The following is a 21740-nucleotide window of genomic DNA, read 5'->3' on the forward strand; positions in this document are numbered from 1 at the left end:
AATGAAGGAGAATGAAATGTGTAAAAGACAAGATGCAGCAGTATCAACTGTTGTCAGTGTACAAAAGCACATTATTGTACAGAAATCTGAGTGCTCTACCCAAAACAACGTGCTTTACAATGGGAATTCATGACATAACCCTATATCCTTACTAATAGCTTCTTTCATCTAGATTGCCCATCTTTAAAGAAATAAGATGTGGATTATAGCTCAGTGTTGGAGCGCTTGCCCTGCAAGGTCCTGGGTTCAATTCCCACCATCAAAAAAAAAAAATAATAAGATGAGGTGAATCAGAGGAAACATCTGATTGAGGCCTTCAGAGAAGAAAAGGCAACACTGTATTTAGAAACTGCACAAATGCTGTTCCCTTCACCTTTTCCTACCCTCTGTAACTTACTGTGAGTACCAGCAGACGCCCTGAGCAGAAGTGAAACTTAGACATACAAGAATGAAGCTTCCCCACGGTCATCAGGACCCAGCAGAGGCTCAAACTGCTGCTCTGCAAATCCATTTCCTTTTTTTCGCTATGAGAAATGTCCCCACACCCTCCCATCCTCCCCCATACACACCACAAACAGCCATGACGATGCAACGTACACTCTGTGTATATGTGCAAATACTTGCAGAAAGTCTGTGCTTCTCTCTCTCTCTCTCTCTCTCTTTCTCTCTCTCTCACAGATGGGTTTATAATAATTGACAAAGGGCTCCAATCTGATGATACATGAGAGCAATACTCTCTAAATTTGACCATGTACCCCATAACAAGTTTTGGAATGCTGAAATACACATTCAGAAGTACAATCTATCTGAAAGCAAGCCTTACTTTTAAGTTAGCTGAACGTCTTGTGCATCAATCTATGCATCAGATTTCAATGTTTCTTTTCTTCCTTCAGAAGGACATGAGTAAGCAGAAGCGCTACATGTTCCTCCCCACCCCTGCAATGCCTTGCACAGCCCACCCTGGAGACCCTGCACTGGCACAGGGTGCCAGGAACAGTGCCTTTGGGGCTCAAGTGTCATTCTCCCGCTGACTTCCACTTGCAACCTTGCCTATGAAACAGGGAAGAGAAGAACACCTGCTCATGCCCACTTTATGTGTGTGGATTAAATAACGTCGAGCTGCAAGCCTGGCATGGAGTTGGCCCTCTGGTTTGGTGATCTATGCTTGTGCAGTGCCATTTCTGAGGTCCTAGTGAAAGGCCTGCACCTTTCCAGTCCTTTCTCACCCTCAGGGCTCAACCTGGACTCTGCCAGGCAGCACTTGCACATGAAAGGAAATGTAGCTTTATGGACATCTACAGGGCTTTTCTGAGCAAAGTGTTGGTCCGTGTCCTCATCTCCAGTAACCTAAGCCAGGCCTCAGTAAGCAGAGCCACCCATGAGTCCCAAATGAGTGAGCTGAGTCCCAGAAAGGAGGCGCAACTTCCCTAAGACTCACAGGCTGCACACTAGGGACCAAAGACAAATTTTAGACTCCTGTGTCCCCTGCCTGGCATAAGCAATCATAAGCCTTGACATTACCACACTTAGGCAGAGAGAATTAATTAAGAGAAGGAAATGGCCACAGACAAGGCCTCCTCATGGCACTTCTCGTTGGTAATCAGTCTCACGGAAACTCAGGGGATGAGGCCATCAGTCCCCACTGGATTGTTTTGGAAACTGCTCACCAGCTCAGAAGCCAAGGCCTAGGCTCTGTTAACAAGAGGACACAGTGACTGCTGACTGATCAGTCAGCAGCATACTGATACTTACAGGGCAGGATGTTTTTATATCTGTTTTTGTTTTTATTTTCTTGCCTCTGACCCTCTTTTCGGCTGTAGAGAAGTTTGCATTCCTGTTGTTGTAGTGTCTAGAAAGGAAGAAAAGTAATTCTCATTATGCAACAAAAGCATATACGAAACAGTAAATAAATAGATAAATAAAAAGAAAGGAAAGAAAGAAGCTTGGTTCTGTGTTCTGCTTTAAGGAAATCATCCTATGAAATGTTTTACGAAGATGCCCATCTACACTGGCAGAGTGGCTCAAGCAGCAGAGTGCCTGCTTAGTAAGCATGAGGCCCTATGTTCAAATCCCACTGTTGCAAAAATAAAATGCCCACCTGCACACAAGATCAACAGTGGCAAAAACACTGAAAACAACATAAATGCCCTACAGGAAAGGGCTCCCTAACTAAAACTGCCATCATTCATGTGGAGAATGCTCTGCAGCCATGTAAAAAGATGCTGTCAGAATTAGGTGAAGGTCAGATTTCACAAGGTGTGTGACAAAAGCCGCATGCTTGCATCCACCCATGTACACAGGAAATGGCACAGAGGTAAACACCAAAAAGGTAGCCGTGACATGTTTTTCCGGGTAGTGGAATTATGAAGTCCTTTCCTTTCCTTTCTTTTTTTTTCTCTTAAACTCTCCCCCATAAATTTTCTATAATGAATAAGCAGAACAAGTGTGAGAAAAGGTTTTTTAAAGTATTCCTGCTTGCAGAGCTTCAGGATTCTCCTGCATTAAGCCCAAAGGCAATCCACAGATGGCTGGGCCCTGTCTATCCACAAACCACCAGCACGGTCTGGAGAGATGGAAGAAGGCCCAGGAAGACAGGGCCAGGGAACGAGGATGAGCTCACTTGGCTCCTAAAGCAGTGTCTTCTCTGCAGGACAAGGAGGTGGGGAACACAATCCACAAAAGAAACTAAACCAGGCAGCCTCAGTGGGACTGGCCCAGACAAAGAGGGGACTTGAGGAAGTAAAGCAAAGGACAACTGCACAAGCAGACAGGAAGAGGGCAAGCCAGGCTGAACCCTACTCAGGGAGCAGGTTTCATTTTCAAATTTACAAAAAGCGCCTCTGCAGGGGCCATGAGTTTCCAACAAGTCTTGTTTGTTTTTTGGGATGGAACCCAGGGCCTCTGGTACATGCTAGGCAAGTGCTCTGCCACTGAGCTTCACACCCTGCCCCCCCAGGTCTAGTTCTTAATGGGAATTTACAAATGGGTAAATCAACACAGTGAAAGGCAGGCTAAAGAGAAAAACAATCTTTCTGTATAAAATGCCACAACAGCTATCCCTTCAAGATTTCTGCAAGGAGAGACAGAATCAATATTTCATGACACAGCAGCCCTGTGTTATTTCCATTTCATTTATGTGAATCTCAAAGACAGATATAAAAGTCAGGATTTCAAATTGGTATTTGACTCTTAAATTCAAAATGCAATATTCAGCCTTGACACACAGCTCATAACAAGGTTTAGCTGGCGAAAACCTGAACAGAAAGAAAACACGAAGCAAGAGTCGGACAGTGAACAGTCAAAAATTTTTAATGAGCTCAGATTAAGTAATTAAAGCCATTTTGCCTTCTGTGAGGTGGCCTGACCAAGCAATATGGCGGTGTTAGGAAGGAGCCTCAATCCTGATGTTTAGAGAGGTGATCAAGTTAGGGTTCAAAAAGAAGTTCAAACACTGAACTAAATCTATCATTTAAAACTCAACCAGGGTGATGAAGTGAAATGACATCAACAAAAAACTGCAATGCAGAAGGGCTGGAAATAATGAGCAGCCTGATTTAAAACAAACTTGGTTTTAAAGCATTCTATCCTTCACTTAGGAGCCAAATGTCACATGCCTCTTTGCTTGTGGTGGGCACTCAGCCAGAGCACCACTGTAAAAAGTGAATCCCTCCAGCCCCTCTTGGTTAGCACCCTCACCCTTTCCCTTAAGATCAAGGCCAAGCCGACACTGGAGGTTTTCTCATCTCTGGGGCAACTGGGCCACCTCTAGCCTCAACTCCTGTTCTGCCATATTACCAAGCCTGTCTGTTTCCTCAGGTATAATCCTAATTCTCCACCCCACAGGTTTGGTAAGAGTTAAATAAGACACATGCAAGGCCAAGCCTGGACTACAACCAAACTCATCAGCAGGAGCTGCTATCAACTTATTACCATCACAGGGACGCTACTGTGTAGGTCTGCAGATGGCAGCACCAGCATCTCCTGGAGCCGGTCAGAAACACAGGCTCTGGCTGCCCTCTGTATCTTAGCAAGATTTCCAAGTGATTCCGATGCACACCAAAGTCTGAGACTCTCTATCTACCCCCCAGCCATACTGAACTAGACCTAGGGATCTGGGTCTCACCACATTTCTTCAGGCCTTTCTACCCCTGGATGAGACAATCCTCTGCCTAGAATTCCCCTTTCCTGCCTCCAACACCTATTAGTGAACTGCTTTTATTTATTCTTTCAGATCCTCTCAAATGCTTTCTTCTCTGGACCCACTCCGCAGAGTGGAGCAATCGTCCTTTGTGCCACATGGCACATAGCGCATGGTTTTTAGTACCTCCCTCCACAAGCACACTCATCACACAGGATCCCTGCTCTTTTTTTATTATAATATTTTTAATTGACACATAGCAAATTGTACATACTTATAGGGGACAGTGTGGCATATCAACATGTGTATTCAACGTGAAATTATCTGTTTAGGTACATCTACCGCCTCAGACATATATCATTTTTTTGTGTTGAGAATATTCAAATCCTCACTGCTAGCTATTTTGAAATATTCAGCTAATTGTTATCAACCATAGTTATCCTACTGTGCTACAGACCATTAGAAGCTATTCCTCCTCCAGGTGTAGTGGTGCACACCTGGAATGCCAGCACCAGGGAGGCTGAGCCAGGAGGATCAGCTCCAGGCCAGCCTGGGCTCTAGAGCAAGTCCTGTCCCCTCTGATCTGATTGTACCCCTGTGCCCATTAACCATCCTCTTGCCACATCCCTCTCCCACAGTCTCCCAGGCTCTGATGAGCACTGTTCTACTCTCTACTTCTTAGAGATCAATTGTGGCTTCCACACAGAAGTGAGAACCTCCCAGCCTTATCTAAGTCTGGCTACCCTACTAATTGGTTACTGCATCAGCAACCAATAAGGCACCCAGAATACAGCAGGCACTCGGGTTTTTGCTGAATGAATGAATAAATGAATGAATGAAAGGAGGGAGGGAGGATGGAGAGGACAAACTGCAGACCACCAGGTGAGGCCTGGGTACCACAAGCCCCACACTTACCCTGCCGCTGTCATGCTAGACTTGAGCATAAAGACAAGCAGCATTTCCCAGGCTTCGGTCTTCTAAAAAGCACTGCAGGAGGCTGTGCCATTCCCCCCCACTGCCTTTATGCCACTAGTTTCCTTAAACTTACCTCTTCCTTTGCCCCTTCGCCAAAGGCCTTTCTACTGAAACTGTACACCTCCACGCCTGGAAACCAGTACCTCCTGCCTCCTGCTGTACACACAGCACGTAACCAGAAGAAGGAATGGCATAAAAGTGAAATGCTACCAGATCCCACCTAGGATACCAGGGCATGTGGAGGCTTTGTAAAAAAGGACAAGGTAAGTGCTCAAGGCAGATGTTAAAGGCCTTACAGAGAACTTATCTAGCATGGTCGACAGGACTGGAGAAGGACTAAAAGAGAAACTCTCATGTGATAATTCAATCTAGATACTGTATTGGGTGTCACTGGAGCCATCTCACACATAAAGGAAACACGTAACAGCCTAAATTCAGAGTTCCAGGCTGGGGAGTCCACATCAACCGCAGGCATCATTGCTGGACCATTCATCAGGTCCACCAGAGGCTTCCCTTAACTGCATTAAGTTCCCCACAGCTTCTTACAGAGGATGCTGGGTTTGAACAGTCCAATGTCAGGACAGGCCCAGCACCTGTGTCCTGTAATGACCGAAGGTACATCTCTCCCCATTCCTTCCCCAGGGCCCACCAGCCCCTCCACATCTATGCCTGGGGCCCATGCTGACCAAACACATTTTCCTTCTTGCCGTGAAGGCAGCCATCCATCTGGAGAGATTGAAAATCAAAGGGAGTCAGAATTTGAGAGCTTCCATGCTCTGCCTGCAGGGGCTCCCCAATGCACCCATGATGAGCAGCTATCATCCCCACCAGGCTGATGGTGCCCGTCCAGCAGTCCCGCCCCCACCAGGCTTTATCCCTGCCACCTCCCTCTCACCCATGGTCCCTGAGTCAGAAGACGCTGCTAACGACCTGTCAGCTGCCTATCACCACGTATCCATTCCTCACACCCACCCTGGCCCAGGGCAGAGATGCTGAGGATAAGGTAGCAAAACGAATGATGTAAAACACAGACTGCAAGATACCCTGTTTTCCCAAGAAATACAACCAAAAGTCATGAGCCCTCAAAAAGGACCTGTCACTAATGGCAGTCACCAGACTACAGAGCCAGAGACTGTGCAAATCATTAAACCTTCAAAAGTGGTCAGCTTCACATCCCACACACCTGCAGTCCTAGCTCCTCCTTAACAAAGATCAATCTTGGCTCGAGGCTGGCCCTGAGCAAATTCATTGTGAGACCCCATCTTAACCAATGAGCTGGGCATGGCGGCATGCACTTGTGGTACCAGTTGTACAGGAAACATAGATAGGAAGATTGTGATCCATGGCCAGCCCAGGCAAAAACTTGAGACTCTACCTGAAAAATAACTAAAGCAAAATAAGGCTGGAGGAGTGGCTCAAGTGGTTAGAGTGCCTGCCTAGCAAGCTCAAGGCCTGAAGTTCAAACCTCAGTACTGGAAAAAAAAAAAAAAAATCAAAAGCTTCAAGAAAGCCAATTCCCTGACCTAGGTGATATACTTACAAGTGCCTAACAGCACTACTACAGCTGGAGGGGACAAGTTTCATTGAGTGGGACCATCCCTAACATTTATGGCCACTGAGCATCTGTGATCCCTACTCTAGGCCCCTGCCAACCTAGTACCAATGGCAGTAGCCCCAGTCACTGGGGACCAACAAGACCCCAAGGCTTCCAAGTTCTCTGACTGCAAACCACTGGGCCTGGCTCTGGCCTAGAGTTTCATGAATGAAAGTGAAGGAAGAGAATCCAGGAGGGAGGCAGGGAGCAAAGGAACCTGGAGAGCCAGGTGTCCCCATGCACATGACAGTGCTTGATGCTCCAATGACCATCCACCTGCATAACCTGAGCAACCGGGCCAAACTGCTAGAGCAGAGAGTACTGCCTCTGGCCTGGGGCACAGTTCAGTGGAAAGGCAGCACTGAACATGGGAGAGGTCCTGGCTTCCATCCCCAGTACTACAAAAACATAGAACCAACGAATAATGCCAAACACCATGGAGGCCAATCAAGCTGTTTTACTTTGACAAACAAAGCAAGAGAGGGGAGGGGATGAGAGGAAACAAGAAGTGAAAGTGATTTCTGGGAGGGGCCAAGGCTGGAAGTGGGTCAGGTGAGACAAGAATGTGCCCCAGCAAGTTGGGAGATACATGCAAAGATGGCCTCAAGGCCAGCAAGTAGGGGCTGGAGGCAGGGGACTGGCCGGCAGGTGCACTGGGAAGCTGTGCACTGGGAAGTGGCAGGAAATAATGTGGGAAAGGCAGAGGGCCTTGAGAACTGCACAGAGAATCTCAACAACTGAGTGAAAGGAAGCATGGCATGGCACATGCCAGAAGTCCCCAAGTTTAACCGATTTGCAACCTCTTGAGGACAACTTTCTCTGGGAGTCAGGTTCTTCATCTTCACAATGAAAGTGCCATGTCTCTAGTAGGAAACAGGGAGCCACTGAAAGTTCTTAAGCAAAGGAGGATAGGAGAAATGCTGAGAGATGAGCATGAAGAGTAAAGAGAAGGTCAGAGGGAGAGAAGCTGGAATGAACAAACAGCTCATGTTTTCTGAGGCAACCAGGGCCCAAACCCCTCTCAACAGGCTATGCTCCTCCCTCTGCCTCCCTGGGCAGTCCTGGACAGATGCCTCGATCTTTCAGAGCATCAGGATCACTCAACCCACCTCACAAGATCCAGGAGTGCCCATAGCCCATAGCCCAACATGCAGCACATCATAGACAATATAAACACTAGCTTCTTTCCTTTCCAAAGACCAGGAAGTCAGGAGAGAAAAACCAGCAGGATTGGGCAAATGGCGAGCCATGGGAGAAACAAGAGAAAAGGGAGTCAAGGGACACTGAAAATCCCTGTCTGCAGAGCACGGACAAAGAAATGAAGAGAACATTTGGATTGAAGGAGAAAACCACAAGTCCTGTTTGAAACGCTTGACTTTGAAGAGGGATGACAGCTGAGACATAAGTAATGTGGACTATACAACCAAATGACAGAACCAGAGTGAAACCAACCTACACCCGGGCAATGGAAGGTGCCAGAAAGGACGAGAACAGATGTGTACCCAGGGAGCAGCGAGTTTAAAACATGATGAGCACCCATGTCCCAGAGAGCCACCAAGGCCAGCAGGGAAAGGGGAAGAAACAGCAAGACCCAGGGGGAGGAGAAAAGAGCAAAGCAGGATGGAGTGCTGCAGGTCAGAGGAACTGGGAGAGTGAGGAGGCGACAACAGTCTCAGAAGCACCAGAAGGAAGGACAAGAGAAAAGACTGCTGGAATTGCCAATTCCAGCACTGGTCTCTTTCCAGAATGATTTCAGCCTACAGGAAGAAGCCACATGACAAGGTTTGAGAAGGAAAGAGATGAGAAGAAACAGTCTGTGGCCCTAGGCCACTCAAGAAAGAAGACGGAAGGACCATGGCAGATGCAAGAAGGAGCAAGGTCATCTACAGAGAAAGGTCAAGAAGAAATGGAAAGAATCGAAGGCACCTTCAGTTCTCAAATGCTTTGTAAAGACGTCAAAACAGCTGTGGCTGATAAACACAATCCTAAAGAGAAAACATGGCAGGGGAGGTTGGAGGGGCAGGAACAAAAGAGATAGACAAAGATGCTTAAGGAAGCAAAAGACTTTCTGCAGTGCGGAGCATTTAGCTTGCAGAAAAAAACCCCTGACCACCAATCTCACTGCCTGGGGAAGGTAGCAGCTCCTCCAGCAAGCTGCAGGGGTCTTGGGCCTCGAGGGAGTGTCCCCGGCTCCAGCATGTGAAGGAGGAAGCTGGAGTCTGGCTGGGGTTGTCGTGGTGTTGTTGCTTAGTCACCAGGGGAAGGTTTCCGCTAGAGATCGCCAGCAAGAGTTATTATTCTAGGCACGGCTCTGGGGGGCAGTTAAAGTCTTCTTTCCATAAAACTTAACCATTTCAAAGCAGAATTTATAGCTCCCCTAAGCAGGATGTAATCACTTTAAAGAAATCAGACTGGACTGTGGGCTGAAGGCCCTGTTTTCCTCCTGGAGCCACGTGGATGAGCAGAGCTGCGGGTGGATTTGGGAACCTTGATGTGGCCTCAGTGAAATGCCTGTAGTACTCACATAAACCAAACTGCTTAAAGTGCTTCAGGGAAGACAGCTCATAAGTAGGAGACTGTGCCCTAAGAAAGTGAAATTACTAAGGGAAACAAGTTCTAAAGCACTAGAGGAAAAACAGTGAATAAGGCATTATACAGTTCTGCAGGATTTTGAGTTTGTTTGGTGTTATGGGTTTTCTTTTTAATCAGAAATGGAAAATGCAAACACTGAAATCTTTCTGTACTAGCACTGTGAACCTGACTCAGAATTTCTCAGGCACATGGCACAAGGATCTCAGAGACTAAACTGCCCAGCTACCAGGCCTCAAAGAGGGGCTCCAGATGAAAACAAGCTGTGATAGGAAAGTGGAGCATTTCAAAGCAAAGCCCAGAACATTCTTCCAGACACTAAGCATCAAAAAAGCTGTTCTCTGAAGCCACACATGGTGGTGCACCACAGAGGCAGAGGCAAGAGGATCACAAGTTTAAAGTTAACCTTGGCTACATAGTGAGTTCAAGGCCAGCCTGGGATACACAGCAAGACTCTGCCTCAAAAAAATAACAAAAACACCTCTTCTTTTGTTGAATATACACAATGATTCTGAAACCAATACAACTTACTCCCACACTGAAACAGCTCAAATTCAGCACACTGAAAAATACTTACTTGATGCCTACCATGTGCCATCTGTCTGCCACATTCTGGAGCTGCAATGAATGAAACAGAACTGCCTGTCTTTGTGGACCCCCGACTGCCCTGGTGTCATTTTCCTGTATAATACCCACATAGCATTCAATAGTTAAGATCCTCTGCTTCCACAGACTTATAGCATGTTAAGCCAACAGCACAAATGACTCAGGGATTCCAAACATGGAGGAAGTACAAAGGACTCACTGCCACGTGTACATAACAGGAAGACCCAGGCACGAGGTGGGAGATGAAGGAAGATGATCTTCACCCCGTCTCAACTGTACCACCATAGAATTCACTGAAGGTCATGTTCCAGTGGGTGTGAAAGAGGCAATTCATAATCTCCCCAACTTGCTCCATCCAGCCTCCTAAGGAAACAGCCAGTGGGTGCCAGTAGCCACTCACGCCAGCAACTTTCATCTTGGCCTAGCTTCAGCTGTCATGGCACATGATCTTCAATTCTATCTCCAAATGTGACAATCTTACCATTCCAAACAGCCCAGAACCCAACCAACCCCTGCCCCTGCTCAGGCCTAGTCAAAGTGTTCAGAGTAGCACAACTGTCTGTTTTCTGGGCCTCTGGCCTCCACCTTCCCCAAGCAGACAGACCTCCAGGTGGCAGTCAGAGTGATCATGTTTCTGCTCAAAACTCCTATAATGCTCAATCTTCCTCCAGGCAAAAGCCAAAGGCTTCCACTGACCCACGACGCCCTTTGTGATTCCCCCCCACACCACTGTCCCTGCCTAATACAGTTCCTTATTGACCATCCCCAACTATATTGGCTGCTTGCTGATGGTGGCACACGTTAAGCACACCCCACTTATACCTGCTGCTTCTTTTGCCTGGAATGTCCTTCCTGAGGTTATGTGCATGGCTTGCTCCTTTACTTCCTTCAGATATCTCCTCAGATGCCACCTTGTAAGAAACCTATGTAAACCAGTCGTGCTCCACAGACACATCCTTTTTATCTACCTCCCTACTATCTCACTGTCTGTCTCTCTAAATTGACCATAACTTCCATGAGGATAAAGACTAACTGGTAGCCAGGCAGGGTAGCCCACATCTATAATCCCAGCCCTCAGGGATTATAGGAGGCAGGAGGATTGCAAATTGTAATTCAGCATGAGCATACAGTGAGACTCTGTCTCTCAAAAAAGAAGACTAATTTGTTCCTGAACAGAGTCTGACACAGACTGTGTTCAATAAACATTTGGAAGTAAACAAAAAATAATAAATATTTGCTGTCAGGAGCAGTGGCTCGAGCCTGTAATCTTAGCTACTGGAGAGGTGGAGATGGGGAGGATTGCAGTTTGAGGCCAGCCCACCAAAGTTTTCAAGACCCCACCTCAACCAATGACTGGACCCAGTGGGGCATGCCTGTCATCCCAGCTATTCAGGGAAACACAACTAGGAGAAATGTGGTCCGGGCAGGCCCAGGCATAAAACAAGACATGGTCTCAGAAAAAGCCAACACAAAAAGAGCTGGTAAAGTGGCTCAAGTGATAAAGCACCTGCCTAGCAGGTCCTGAGTTCAAAGCCCTGCATCTCCAAAAGTAAGTAAGCAAGCGAATGAATAAACAAATAAATAAGTATTTGCTGAAGGAAGGAAGGAAAAACACTCCCCTACCAGCCCAGTGTCCACAATTTTCAGTAGATATTTTGGGATGTCTGCCAAGCTTACTATAATCCTCATCTCTGAGAACTACTTTTCCCAAACAGAATGGCCAAGGCAGTCCTGTTTGTTCTAAGTGATCATGTCTTTGCCACTAAGGATGACATCTGACTCAGTGAGAAGCTCTGAGACTTTGTTAAGAGACTGAAAGAACCTGGACATGAGGCCTGTAAGTCAAGAAGCAGAACAGCCTGCTGTTGGAAGAGAAGAATGAAGCTGTGTATGGAGAATGGGGGTTCTGTGTGCAGACACTGGGCTGGAAGAGGTGGGTGGAGGGAGGCCTGTCAGCAGCAAGCTCTCCCACTACATCCTGGGTCCTGCAGCCCCTGGAGTCAGATGCCTGGCCTGGCTCAGCCCACAGTGCCCTGGGCAGCTCAGGCCTAGAGAAGCCTCTGAAAAAGGGAGGGAAAGGCAAATACCATGTAAATGCAGCCACACAGTACAAGCCTCATGGTGATGTGCAGGCTGGTTCAAGCTTCAAGGAGAATGCATGTTGCAGGCATAAAAGTCCAGAATTATAACCTGCCTTTCTCATTTATTTACTGTCAGTCTCACTTGAGCACAGCTTTGTTTCTGACAAATCTGGGAATATTATTCCTGTCTTTACATTCACAAGCAGAGATGTGCAGGAGACACGGGATGTCCATCTCTGAGAAAAGTCAGAGGCCATGGTACAGCGTGTCCCAGCAGGAAGCCATCACCCTGAATTTACGTCTGCAGCAAGGGAGATAAGAACCATGAGCTCTGCAAGGGCTTCATACCTGAAGATGCATCCAAAGCGAAAGGAACTCATACATGTCTCTGAGCAAGTACACCTGAAATGGCACGTGGCGTTCTACGGAAAGCTATGAAATTCCCTTCCCAATGGCCACGGAAGCCAGAACTCAGAGCATACTGTGGAAAGGACATGATTCTGACTTCGTCACTATCCCAACACAACCGAGGGGCATCACTGACATAATCCTGCCTCTCGGTGTGGCTCAAACGCCAGCTCCAGGGGACTGAAGCTCCAGTGAGCATGTGAGTCCACAGACCCAATTCTTTTCCTATAAGTTTGTTCTGTTCTCAGCCTGAAAGGGCAGCTTTTTAAAACTCACTGAGTTGGAGAAGCAGATGCATAAGAGATGTAGAAAGCAGGCTGTCAGCCACTTAGATAAAGCTTCAGGGCCTGGACTGTGCAACACCGTCCTGCTGCAGCCTGACCTCTGCAGAGAACGTGTACAGATGTGAGCTCATAATTTTCCATTCCCCCTAAAGCCAACTCACTTTTTCCCCTTTGTGTTATTAATGATGCACAGAAGATGGGCTGAATCTGACATGTCAGAGTGAAACTACCAGGTCAGCATTTATAATCAACTGTCTTTTTCCACAGCCACAAGACTAGATGAGGCGTTCTATCGGAGCATATGTAGAGGCCACCAAGGGGCTGAAAACAAGCATGGGCTCCTTGGGAGGCCGGCCTTTGTTTCCCTAAGCTGTTAGAAGGGGGCCTGGTGCTGAAGAACCCACCACAGTACAAGATACCCTAGAAATTCCTTTTCCTTTAATTTTGCAGCTGAGGATGTAGCTTAATGGTGGAGGGCTTCGCTTACCTAGCACATTTGAAGCTCTGGGTTCGATACCCAGCACCACAAAAAGAAAAGAAAATTAATTTTTTAAAAATTCTGTAGGACTGAGGGTGTGGCTCACATGGTAGAACACCTGCCTAGCAAGTCTGAAGCCCTGAGTTCAAAGCCCACTACTGCCAAAAATAAATAACCTTCAAAAAAAAAAGGCTGTAATTTTTTAAGATATCCACCTCATTGTTTAAATTTTTGGGGGCAGTACTGGGGTTTGAACTCAGGGCCCACACCTTGAGTCACTCCACCAGTCCTTGTAAACTATTTGCCCAGGGCTGGCTTCGAACCTTGATCCTCCTGATCTCTGCTTCCTGAGTAGCTAGGATTACAGGCATGAGCCACCAGCATCCATAGCTTAATTTTTTAACTGCTTAACCTTTTGCCCAGACTGCTCTCAAACTATGATCCTCCTGATCTCCACCTCCCAAGTACTGGGATTGCAGGCATGCCTAACCATACCCACTTTGGTGCCCAGGCTGGCCTGGAACTCCTAGGGTCAAGTGATCTGCCTGCCTTAGCCTCCCAAGGAGCTAGGTGTTATACCCCAGTCCCTGGCTCAGTTATCATTTTTTAAATACTTTTTTTTGTGGTACTAGGGATTGAACCCAGGTCCTCACACATGCTTTGCAAGTGTTCTACTTATGAGCTATAATCCCCCTAGTCTGCTATTATTTTTAAAGGAGGAGTAAGATTAAAATACGTCTAGATTACAAAATAGCTCACTGTGTCTTGTATCAAGCCAAAATTTTAATTAAAAACAGTATTTTTCAGGTGTTACATATGCTAACCAAATCATATATGATCTATAATAAAAGATAAGGATATGTACGTCATTATTTTTAAGATGGAACATGTAAAATGCAAACATCAAAAGTGACCAACAAAAACAGGAAAGATGTAAAGACTGTAATCCTCTGCACAAAACATTTAGAAACTACTCAAATGCCCATCAACAAGCTGTATAAGCTATAACCAACCAATGGAATACTATGCAGCTAAAAAAAATAAAGACTATCCAAGCAGTGGTAGCTCATGCCTGTAATCCTAGCTCCTTGGAAGCGGAGATCAGGAGGATCTCATTTCAAGACAAGCCCAGGTGAATAGTTCAAAAGACCCCCATCTCCAAAATTATCAGAGCAAAATGGACTTCTAGGTGTGGCTCAAGCAGTAGAGTGTCTGCTTTGCAAGTGCAAAAAAAAGTGAAAACCATCTGTACATACTAGAATGGAAAGAGGCTAGAAAAATGTATGCAAAATTAAACTACTGTTTATCTCAAAAAAGTAGGAATATGGAAATATATACATATTTGCTTTCAAAAAGACTAGTCTTTTTCAAACCATAAAATATAAGAAGAAAAGGACAAAGATAGAAGGTTAATTTCTTTCAGCACCTTTTTTGAACTTTTTTTGAATTTTTTTGGAAATTTAAAATAAATTTCACATTTTTTGAAAGAAATTTCTCAAAGATAAACATGAAATGAAACCAACAAGCTGATCACGTATGCAATGAGTGTAGAGGCCGACTGAGTAGTGACTTAACTACATATTTCTGAAGGATTTTTTAGCGGGAGGGTTGGGTCTGCAGTTGAATACATTGCCTCCCATGTGCGAGGCCCTGGGTTCCATCCCAGCACCACACACACACATCGACATTCAACTGTTCCAGCAATCTTCTTATTGTGAAGTCTTTGTTCAGAGATTGCTGTGCACACGATGTGGCATAAAGCAAGTAAGCAACTGCACGGCTACTTACACAGCAGTGACCTGGGGCTGGAAGAGAAGGGTAAATAGTAGGATCGCAGTACGTACCAGCCTAGCTGGGTGCCTGTGGCTCACCCTGTAATCCTAGCTACTCAGGAGGCAGAGATCAGGAGGTTTGTGGTTCAAAGCCAGCCTGGGCAAAGAGTTCGTGAGACCGTATCTCAAAAAAACCTAACACAAAAAGAGACTAATGGAGTAGCTCAAGGTGAAGGCCCTGAGTTCAAGCCCCAGTATCTCAAAAAAAAAAAGTGAGACCTTACCTCAAAAATAAGCAAAGTAAAAAGGGTTAGGGTATGGCTCAAGTGGCAAAGCATGTGCTTAGCTTGCACAAAGCCCTGGGTTTGATCCCTGGCACCAAAATATAAAAATAAAAATAAATCTAAAAATGAAAATTGTGATGTTCTGCCTGTCATTTTCTCACTGATGAATTTCCCACTGTCCTCTCTCAACTAGAAAGAAGCTCTTGAAAGGCAGAAGCGCTGTTATTCTTGCTCCCCTGGTGATCCCTGTGCCTACCCCAGTGCCTGGTAGGAGAGCATAAACCAGAATTCCAGCCCCCGTCCAGTAATGTTGAGCATGCACTGACAATGTTCTAGTCTGCAGCCATCTCCAAGGCGCCCCTCTGAGCCTCAGGCTTCTCTTCTCTATAGTGGAAACCATCTCCACCTCACCAAGCTGTTGTAGTATGTACACTGTGGCTGGAAGTACTTCAGCTATTCTTCATTCATCCCACAAACATCTGTAAATTCTAAAGTCCTACAAAAAGTATGGAATAATCATTCCTATAAAACAGGACAGCAGTAATAAAAGGAAAAAACATTTGCTAAATATAAACACTCACTCAACAAACGTTTAAAGGGTTTCTGCTGTGAGCCAAGTACACTGGGGATGACTAGAGAAGTAAGTATGACAAAATCCTCTTGGTGAAGACGTTTTCTGTCACAGATGAGGAGAGAAGGAGATTATAAACTCAACAGGTAAGTGACAAGAAAGAGTACAAGAAAAAACCTGGACATTTTCACCAGAGACATTCTCCTACCTACATAAATCTTGGGAAAGGAATCAGTCCACTTAATTTCCCAAAGTTACCAACTTGAACTCCCAGATTAAAGCAAATGTGCTGTATTTCTCTTGGGCCACTCATGGTAATGAGACCACAGGGTCTTTCTAAAGACCCCAGTGAATGCTGGAAATCTTCCAAAGGAATCCGATCCTTTTGTTTTTCTGGGGTTTTGCCAGCGGTCCAAACCAAAAGAGCCAAATGGAACTGTTGGCTCCTCGGTTTGGTAGAGCTGCCAGCTGCCTTCTCTGAGAACACAATGCCCTTCTATTTCAAAGACGCCCCCTCAGCAACTTATTCCACATTAGTCAGTGGCTGAGCTAAAAAAGGATGTCAGATTCAGGTGTTCAGAACCAATTCCAAACCTAAGGCCAGCTTCTCTTCCATGAAAATGGGACTGAATAACTCAGGGACAAACACTTGCTTGACCACTTACCTCGAATTCCTCCCAAAAGCCTTGCTTGACTTTATCTGTGGTCTCAGCCAATTTGCTCAGCTCTCGAACCCGGCTCTCTATCTCAGCAGCATTGATCCGGGTTGTGTTGAGGGGCTGACCGAGCGCAACAGGTGGTGGAAAAGGAAGAAGGTAAGTTTCAGAAAGGCACTGATGCAAAGACAAAAAGGCCTCTATGCTAGTATCACAAAGGCAAAGACAGACTTCACACCACACAGTAATTCACAGCAACGACTCTCAAAACAGCTTCACTCTCTTTGCTGTCCTATCAGGAACTGTATCAGGAACCTCCATAAATACTTTGTTTCTTTGTGAATAGACCACACATCATGATTTAAAGATGATACCATTGTCAAAGAGGTGAATTTTGAAATCCAAAGTAATAAATGTGATCACCTGAAGGTAACCAAGAGTGGACCTATGATGAAAATCTGGCAAAAATCTGCTTTAAAAACTCTGCCCATTGCCAGGCCCAGTGACTCACGCCTATAATCCTAGTTACTCAGGAGGCAGAGATCGGGAGAATTGCATTTCGAAGCCAGCCCGGGCAAACAATTTATGAGACCCTATCTCAAAAAAAAACCAAGGTTGCAGACCCTGAGTTCAAACCCCACTATCCAAAAAAAAGAAAAAAAAAAAACCACCTCTGGCCAGGCGTGGTGGTACACTTCTATAATCCCAGCACTTGGGAGGCTGAGGCAGGAGGACAGAGTTCAAGGTAATCCTGTCTCAGAAAACCACAGGCTTGCCTAGCACATGCAAGACCCTGTGTTCCATCCCCAGCATCAAAAGCAAAACAAAACGGGGGGCTGGCAGAGAGGCTCAACTAGTAGACCAACTGGCTAGCAAGCATGAGGCCCTCAGTTTAAATCCCGGTGCCACCAAAAAAAAAAAGCCACCTCTAGAAGTGGGCTGCAGGTGTAACTCAGCTGCTCACTTGTACAGGGCGTGTTGAGTATGGACAAGACCTGGGTTCAATCCCCAGCTCCCCCAGCCCCCAAAAAACTCTAGAAGGCCTTTTACAGATACATATGGAAATGATGTGACATCTAGAATCTGTTTCCCAACACTAAAGGAGGAAGCCACGGAGGAGAGCATGAGTAGAAATTCTCTATTCACATTTAGAAAACCCAGTGAAGGACAGGGGCTCTCGTTTTCCAACCTGCTTGAGTTGTAGCACTGTGCCCAATGTTTCCACCATAGGATTCTTCTTGTAATGCTCCACCAGGTCCGTCAAGGAATCAAACCTCTCTCCTCCACCAACGTCGTATTTCAGTTCCTTTCAAGACAAAAAGATGGTGCTTATTATCTTCTTGTCAAACCAGTGTTTTCCCCTCACGCCCATGGCCACTTAGGCACCATTTACACCCATCAGGGTATGGAAACAACCCAGCCCAACTAAAGAATATGAAAATACAGCATTACTCAGCCTTAAGAGAAAAGGAAATGCAGTCACTTGCAACACTCCAGATGAGCCTGGAGGACATTATGTTAAGTAAAATAAGCCAAGCACAGAAAGACAAACACTTCCACGCTTCTGTGTGGAATCTAGAGAAATGTTCACTCACAGTACCAGAGTAGCCTGGTGGTTTTCAGGGACTTGGGGGTAGGGAAAAGGGGAGATACTGGTCAAAGGGTACAAACTTTCACTGTCGTGAATACATTCTGCAGCACAGTGACACCAGTTAACACTGTCTTGTATACTTGAAATGGAAAGAGTAGGTCTCAAATGTTTTCACTATTTAAAAACAAAGGCAATTATGTGAGATGACAGAGACAGTCATCAGCCTGTAATCCCAAGTCTCGGGAGGCTGAGACAGGAAGGTCTCAAGGTCAGCCTGGGCTATGCAGCAAGACTCCATCTCGAAACAAAAGTAAAATAACTGTTTTCCCAATAGAATTCCAGAAATGGGAAGATCAAAGAGCTGTGGTAGGGAAAAGTGAATGTTTTGAGGAGACTCAAAACACAACAAAGTGGGGGCTGGGCACAAAGCCGGTGGAAGAGCATATGCTAGGCAAGGCCCTGGATTCCACCACAGCAGAAGAAGTAAGTGAAAAGAAATGGCTGGCGTAGCACCTGCGAGCACCTGCATACCCCCTGTACACGGCAGACCGTCTCTAGATGGCTAACTCAACATAACATACTTGTTATACTGCATTGTTTAGGGAACAATGACAAGAAAAGGCTCAGTACATGTTAACTCAGTACAGACATAACTCTTTTCCTAAACTCTTGGGACCTCCGATTGGTGGAATTCACAGAGGCCACAGACACGATAGGTAGAGTCTAGCCAAGCATCGGTCCTCAGGAGGAGCTGAGGCCATCTCTTTGGAAGCTGAGTCTTGGAGGCCAATGCAGCTGCAGTCACCAAAAACAGATTAGATCCTGCAGGGCAGGTAGCAATACACTGAGGCATGAGTTAATCTGCAGATAAAGTGAAAATAAAAAATGTAATCGAGTTTAAAGTGATTAGACAGTGACAATAAAAAACAAAGTAAAGGAGTCAAAGGCCATGGCAGAAGGAGCAAAGAAAACCTGACTTTGGGTCTAATGGCACCTGCCATCTCCCAGCAGAACCCCCACAGACAAGTCACCAGACCTGTCATTCACCTGGAGCTTTACCTGACAGCGAATCATGACATGAGTCACTTTAGACTTGCCATCGCTGCTCTCCCCTTTGTCATCACCAGTGCGGACAGAGAGAACAAAATCTCCAGGGTGGCTCTGGCTCTCTCGTACAAGAAAGCTACCATGTTTTCCCTTCTCGGTTAGTAATTTCTCTGCTTCTTTTCCAGACAGGTGACCATGGAACCACCTAAATTTTTTTAAGTGAGAATGAATTGAGTTCAACTCTGGGTTCACGATATGCTTTCACAAAGCTACCATATGAATATTATACGCTATAATAAACCATACAATTATAAAGACAATTATAAACAAATTTAAAAATGGACACATTCCTCCAAGAAATTCATAGTACAACAAGACAGAATCTGCATTCCAAGCATGTAGGAAAAATGACAAAGTTGTTAAAAAAACATTTTTCTTTTTCTTTTTGGTGGTGGGGGGGAGTGGCTGAGAAGGGTCTTACTATTTAGCCCAAGTGGGCTGTGAATTTGAGATCCTCCTGCTTCTGCCTCTGGAGTACTGGGATTACAGGTGTGCTCCACCAGGCCCCACCACCACTAAACTTCTTAAGTGAGCCCACAGTCATTAGGAAAGAATATCTTCAATCTTTCCTACTTTAACTCCCATCTTTTAAAAAACGCAATTGCGGGCTAAAGATGTAGCTCAAGTGGTAGAGTGCCACTCTAACAAGCGCGAGGCTGAGTTCAAACCCCAGCACCGCCAAAATTCAAAAAAAAAAGCAATTTGACCCTAAAAGGGCCAACTATTTAATCATAGACATTTAAAGATGACATAATGAAAAGCATGATGGAGACAGCAAATCATGGTAAGTACTTGATCTTGTTTTGGCAGTAGATCAAAAAAAGGATCTCATTACAAATCAATTCAAGCATTCCAAATTTTTCCACCTTCCCAACCTATATTTCAACATCCTCCAAGTTTGCTGTCAGTGTCCTTGGACTATATACTAAGTTATCATGTCAAACTTTTATACATGTAAGACTTGGAGTGGGTGAGTTCCTATGCCCCACAAGCAGAGATAGCAACACATTGAAGTCTGAATGTGGCCCAGGCATTTCATATTAACTAGCTTGCCAGAGCCCTGATATAGGCCACCAAGGTCATCCAAGGACAGACTTTGGGACAATTGCTCTAGGTATTACGAAAAAAAAAACCACCTTAGCATAGCCACACTAACGATGTGGCTTTTTCCCTGACCTTGGTAAGAAAGCAAGCACATGACAGCAGCAATGCTAATGCCTGGTCACCAAAGGAACGGAGTTCTTTTTCATCCTCACTCAACGGAAGAGCCAATGTAGAAAAGAAACGCACAGAATCGACTTTTGTTTGGAGCTACAGGAGTAGCTGCAGAACAAATTACCAGCACTTAATGGCACTGTCATAAAGGTGCAAGCTGGAAACACACCTGAAGATACAGGATATACAGACTTAATCACCAGACCCAGAATCTGTACTGAACCACAAAGAAGGGCAGGGATGTGAAAACCAGTAAATCAAACCCTAGCCTTCATCTGCTGGGTTCCAGCAGGAAAGGAAAGCTTTCGAATACAATGAAATTCTCTGTAAGCAAGGTCAAGCTCACATATTTGTGAACATACCACTGAAAGAACAGGAGAGAAAGCTGGTCCTCTGCGGCCTGTGCCTTCCCACTTCTGGGCTTAACCTGACATCTGTTGGTGGCACTGCTGAACAACTGGCCGAGAGCTGCCATGAGAACTGCTGCTATTTTGGCATCATGCTTATCTGTTTTCCTCGAATAACTCTCCAAGGCTATCAACTGAAGTTCGATAAATCCTAAAATTACTGACTATATACAGTCACGGCTACATAGTATAATAGCATAGGCCATACAAACTCCAAGTCTAGTACATATACCACAGAGTCTACACTATATAACACATAGAACAAGACCCCTACAGAGTGACTGTAACACTGACTGTGGCCTTTGCAAGAAAAGGGCCCTCTGGGAATCATTTGATCCTATTATTATTACTTTAATAATGCTTTCAAGCTTACAGCCTGAGAAACAGATGCCATCCTTTGGCATCATTCAGATCCTATACAGCCCACAATGCAGCTGCATAACACCTGTGGCACAGGACAGCTGAAGACTGCCCTGTGCAGTCACCGGATGTCGCTGACCTTTCAGAGGTAGGGTCTGCACAGTTCAGTGGATACTTGAGCTCAATAACATCTCCGTTCTTCTCTTTTAGTTGCCCGTGGTGCTCCATGTAATACTGGACCAACTCAGCCAATGTGGCAAACTTTTCTCCCCCATACAGGTCATAGTAGTCCCCAGTGTTCTGAATCTTGATGTGGGTGACAGCTCCATTTCTTCTAAAATAGTCCATTAGAAAGGGGAGGGAAGAAAAAATAAATTAATTTTAAAAATAGAGCCATACTAGTAAAAACAGATCTCATGTTCGGTATCAGACATCACCTAAACACTGAAACAAACCCAAGAACAAATTTACCCCATCTCTGCAACAAACACAATCGGAGTAAAACAACCCACAGCAAACCTTCTCAACCAAAGTGCTGTGATTCTGCACCCTGTACATCTTCTAGCTGGAAGGACTGATCTACTTAATTGTATATACTAGGCAACAATAATTTTCATCATTAAT

General features: G+C 45.4%; 1 protein-coding gene across 2 annotated transcripts in view; it reads right to left on the reverse strand.

The window, feature by feature from the left end:
* The window catches only part of Ptpn11 (protein tyrosine phosphatase non-receptor type 11), an 80105-nt gene that overhangs the window by 28331 nt on the left and 30034 nt on the right, over nucleotides 1-21740 (reverse strand). For both annotated transcript variants that reach the window (XM_074060850.1, XM_020179298.2), the window contains exons 3-7: nucleotides 21256-21450; nucleotides 19087-19279; nucleotides 17626-17742; nucleotides 16446-16559; nucleotides 1753-1849 (exon numbers count right to left, since the gene is read on the reverse strand). In XM_074060850.1, the coding sequence (XP_073916951.1) occupies nucleotides 1753-1849; nucleotides 16446-16559; nucleotides 17626-17742; nucleotides 19087-19279; nucleotides 21256-21450 (716 nt within the window). The remainder of the gene's footprint in view (nucleotides 1-1752; nucleotides 1850-16445; nucleotides 16560-17625; nucleotides 17743-19086; nucleotides 19280-21255; nucleotides 21451-21740) is intronic.

Source organism: Castor canadensis, chromosome 18 (genome assembly GCF_047511655.1).
Source record: "Castor canadensis chromosome 18, mCasCan1.hap1v2, whole genome shotgun sequence".
Taxonomy (NCBI): Eukaryota; Metazoa; Chordata; class Mammalia; order Rodentia; family Castoridae; genus Castor; species Castor canadensis.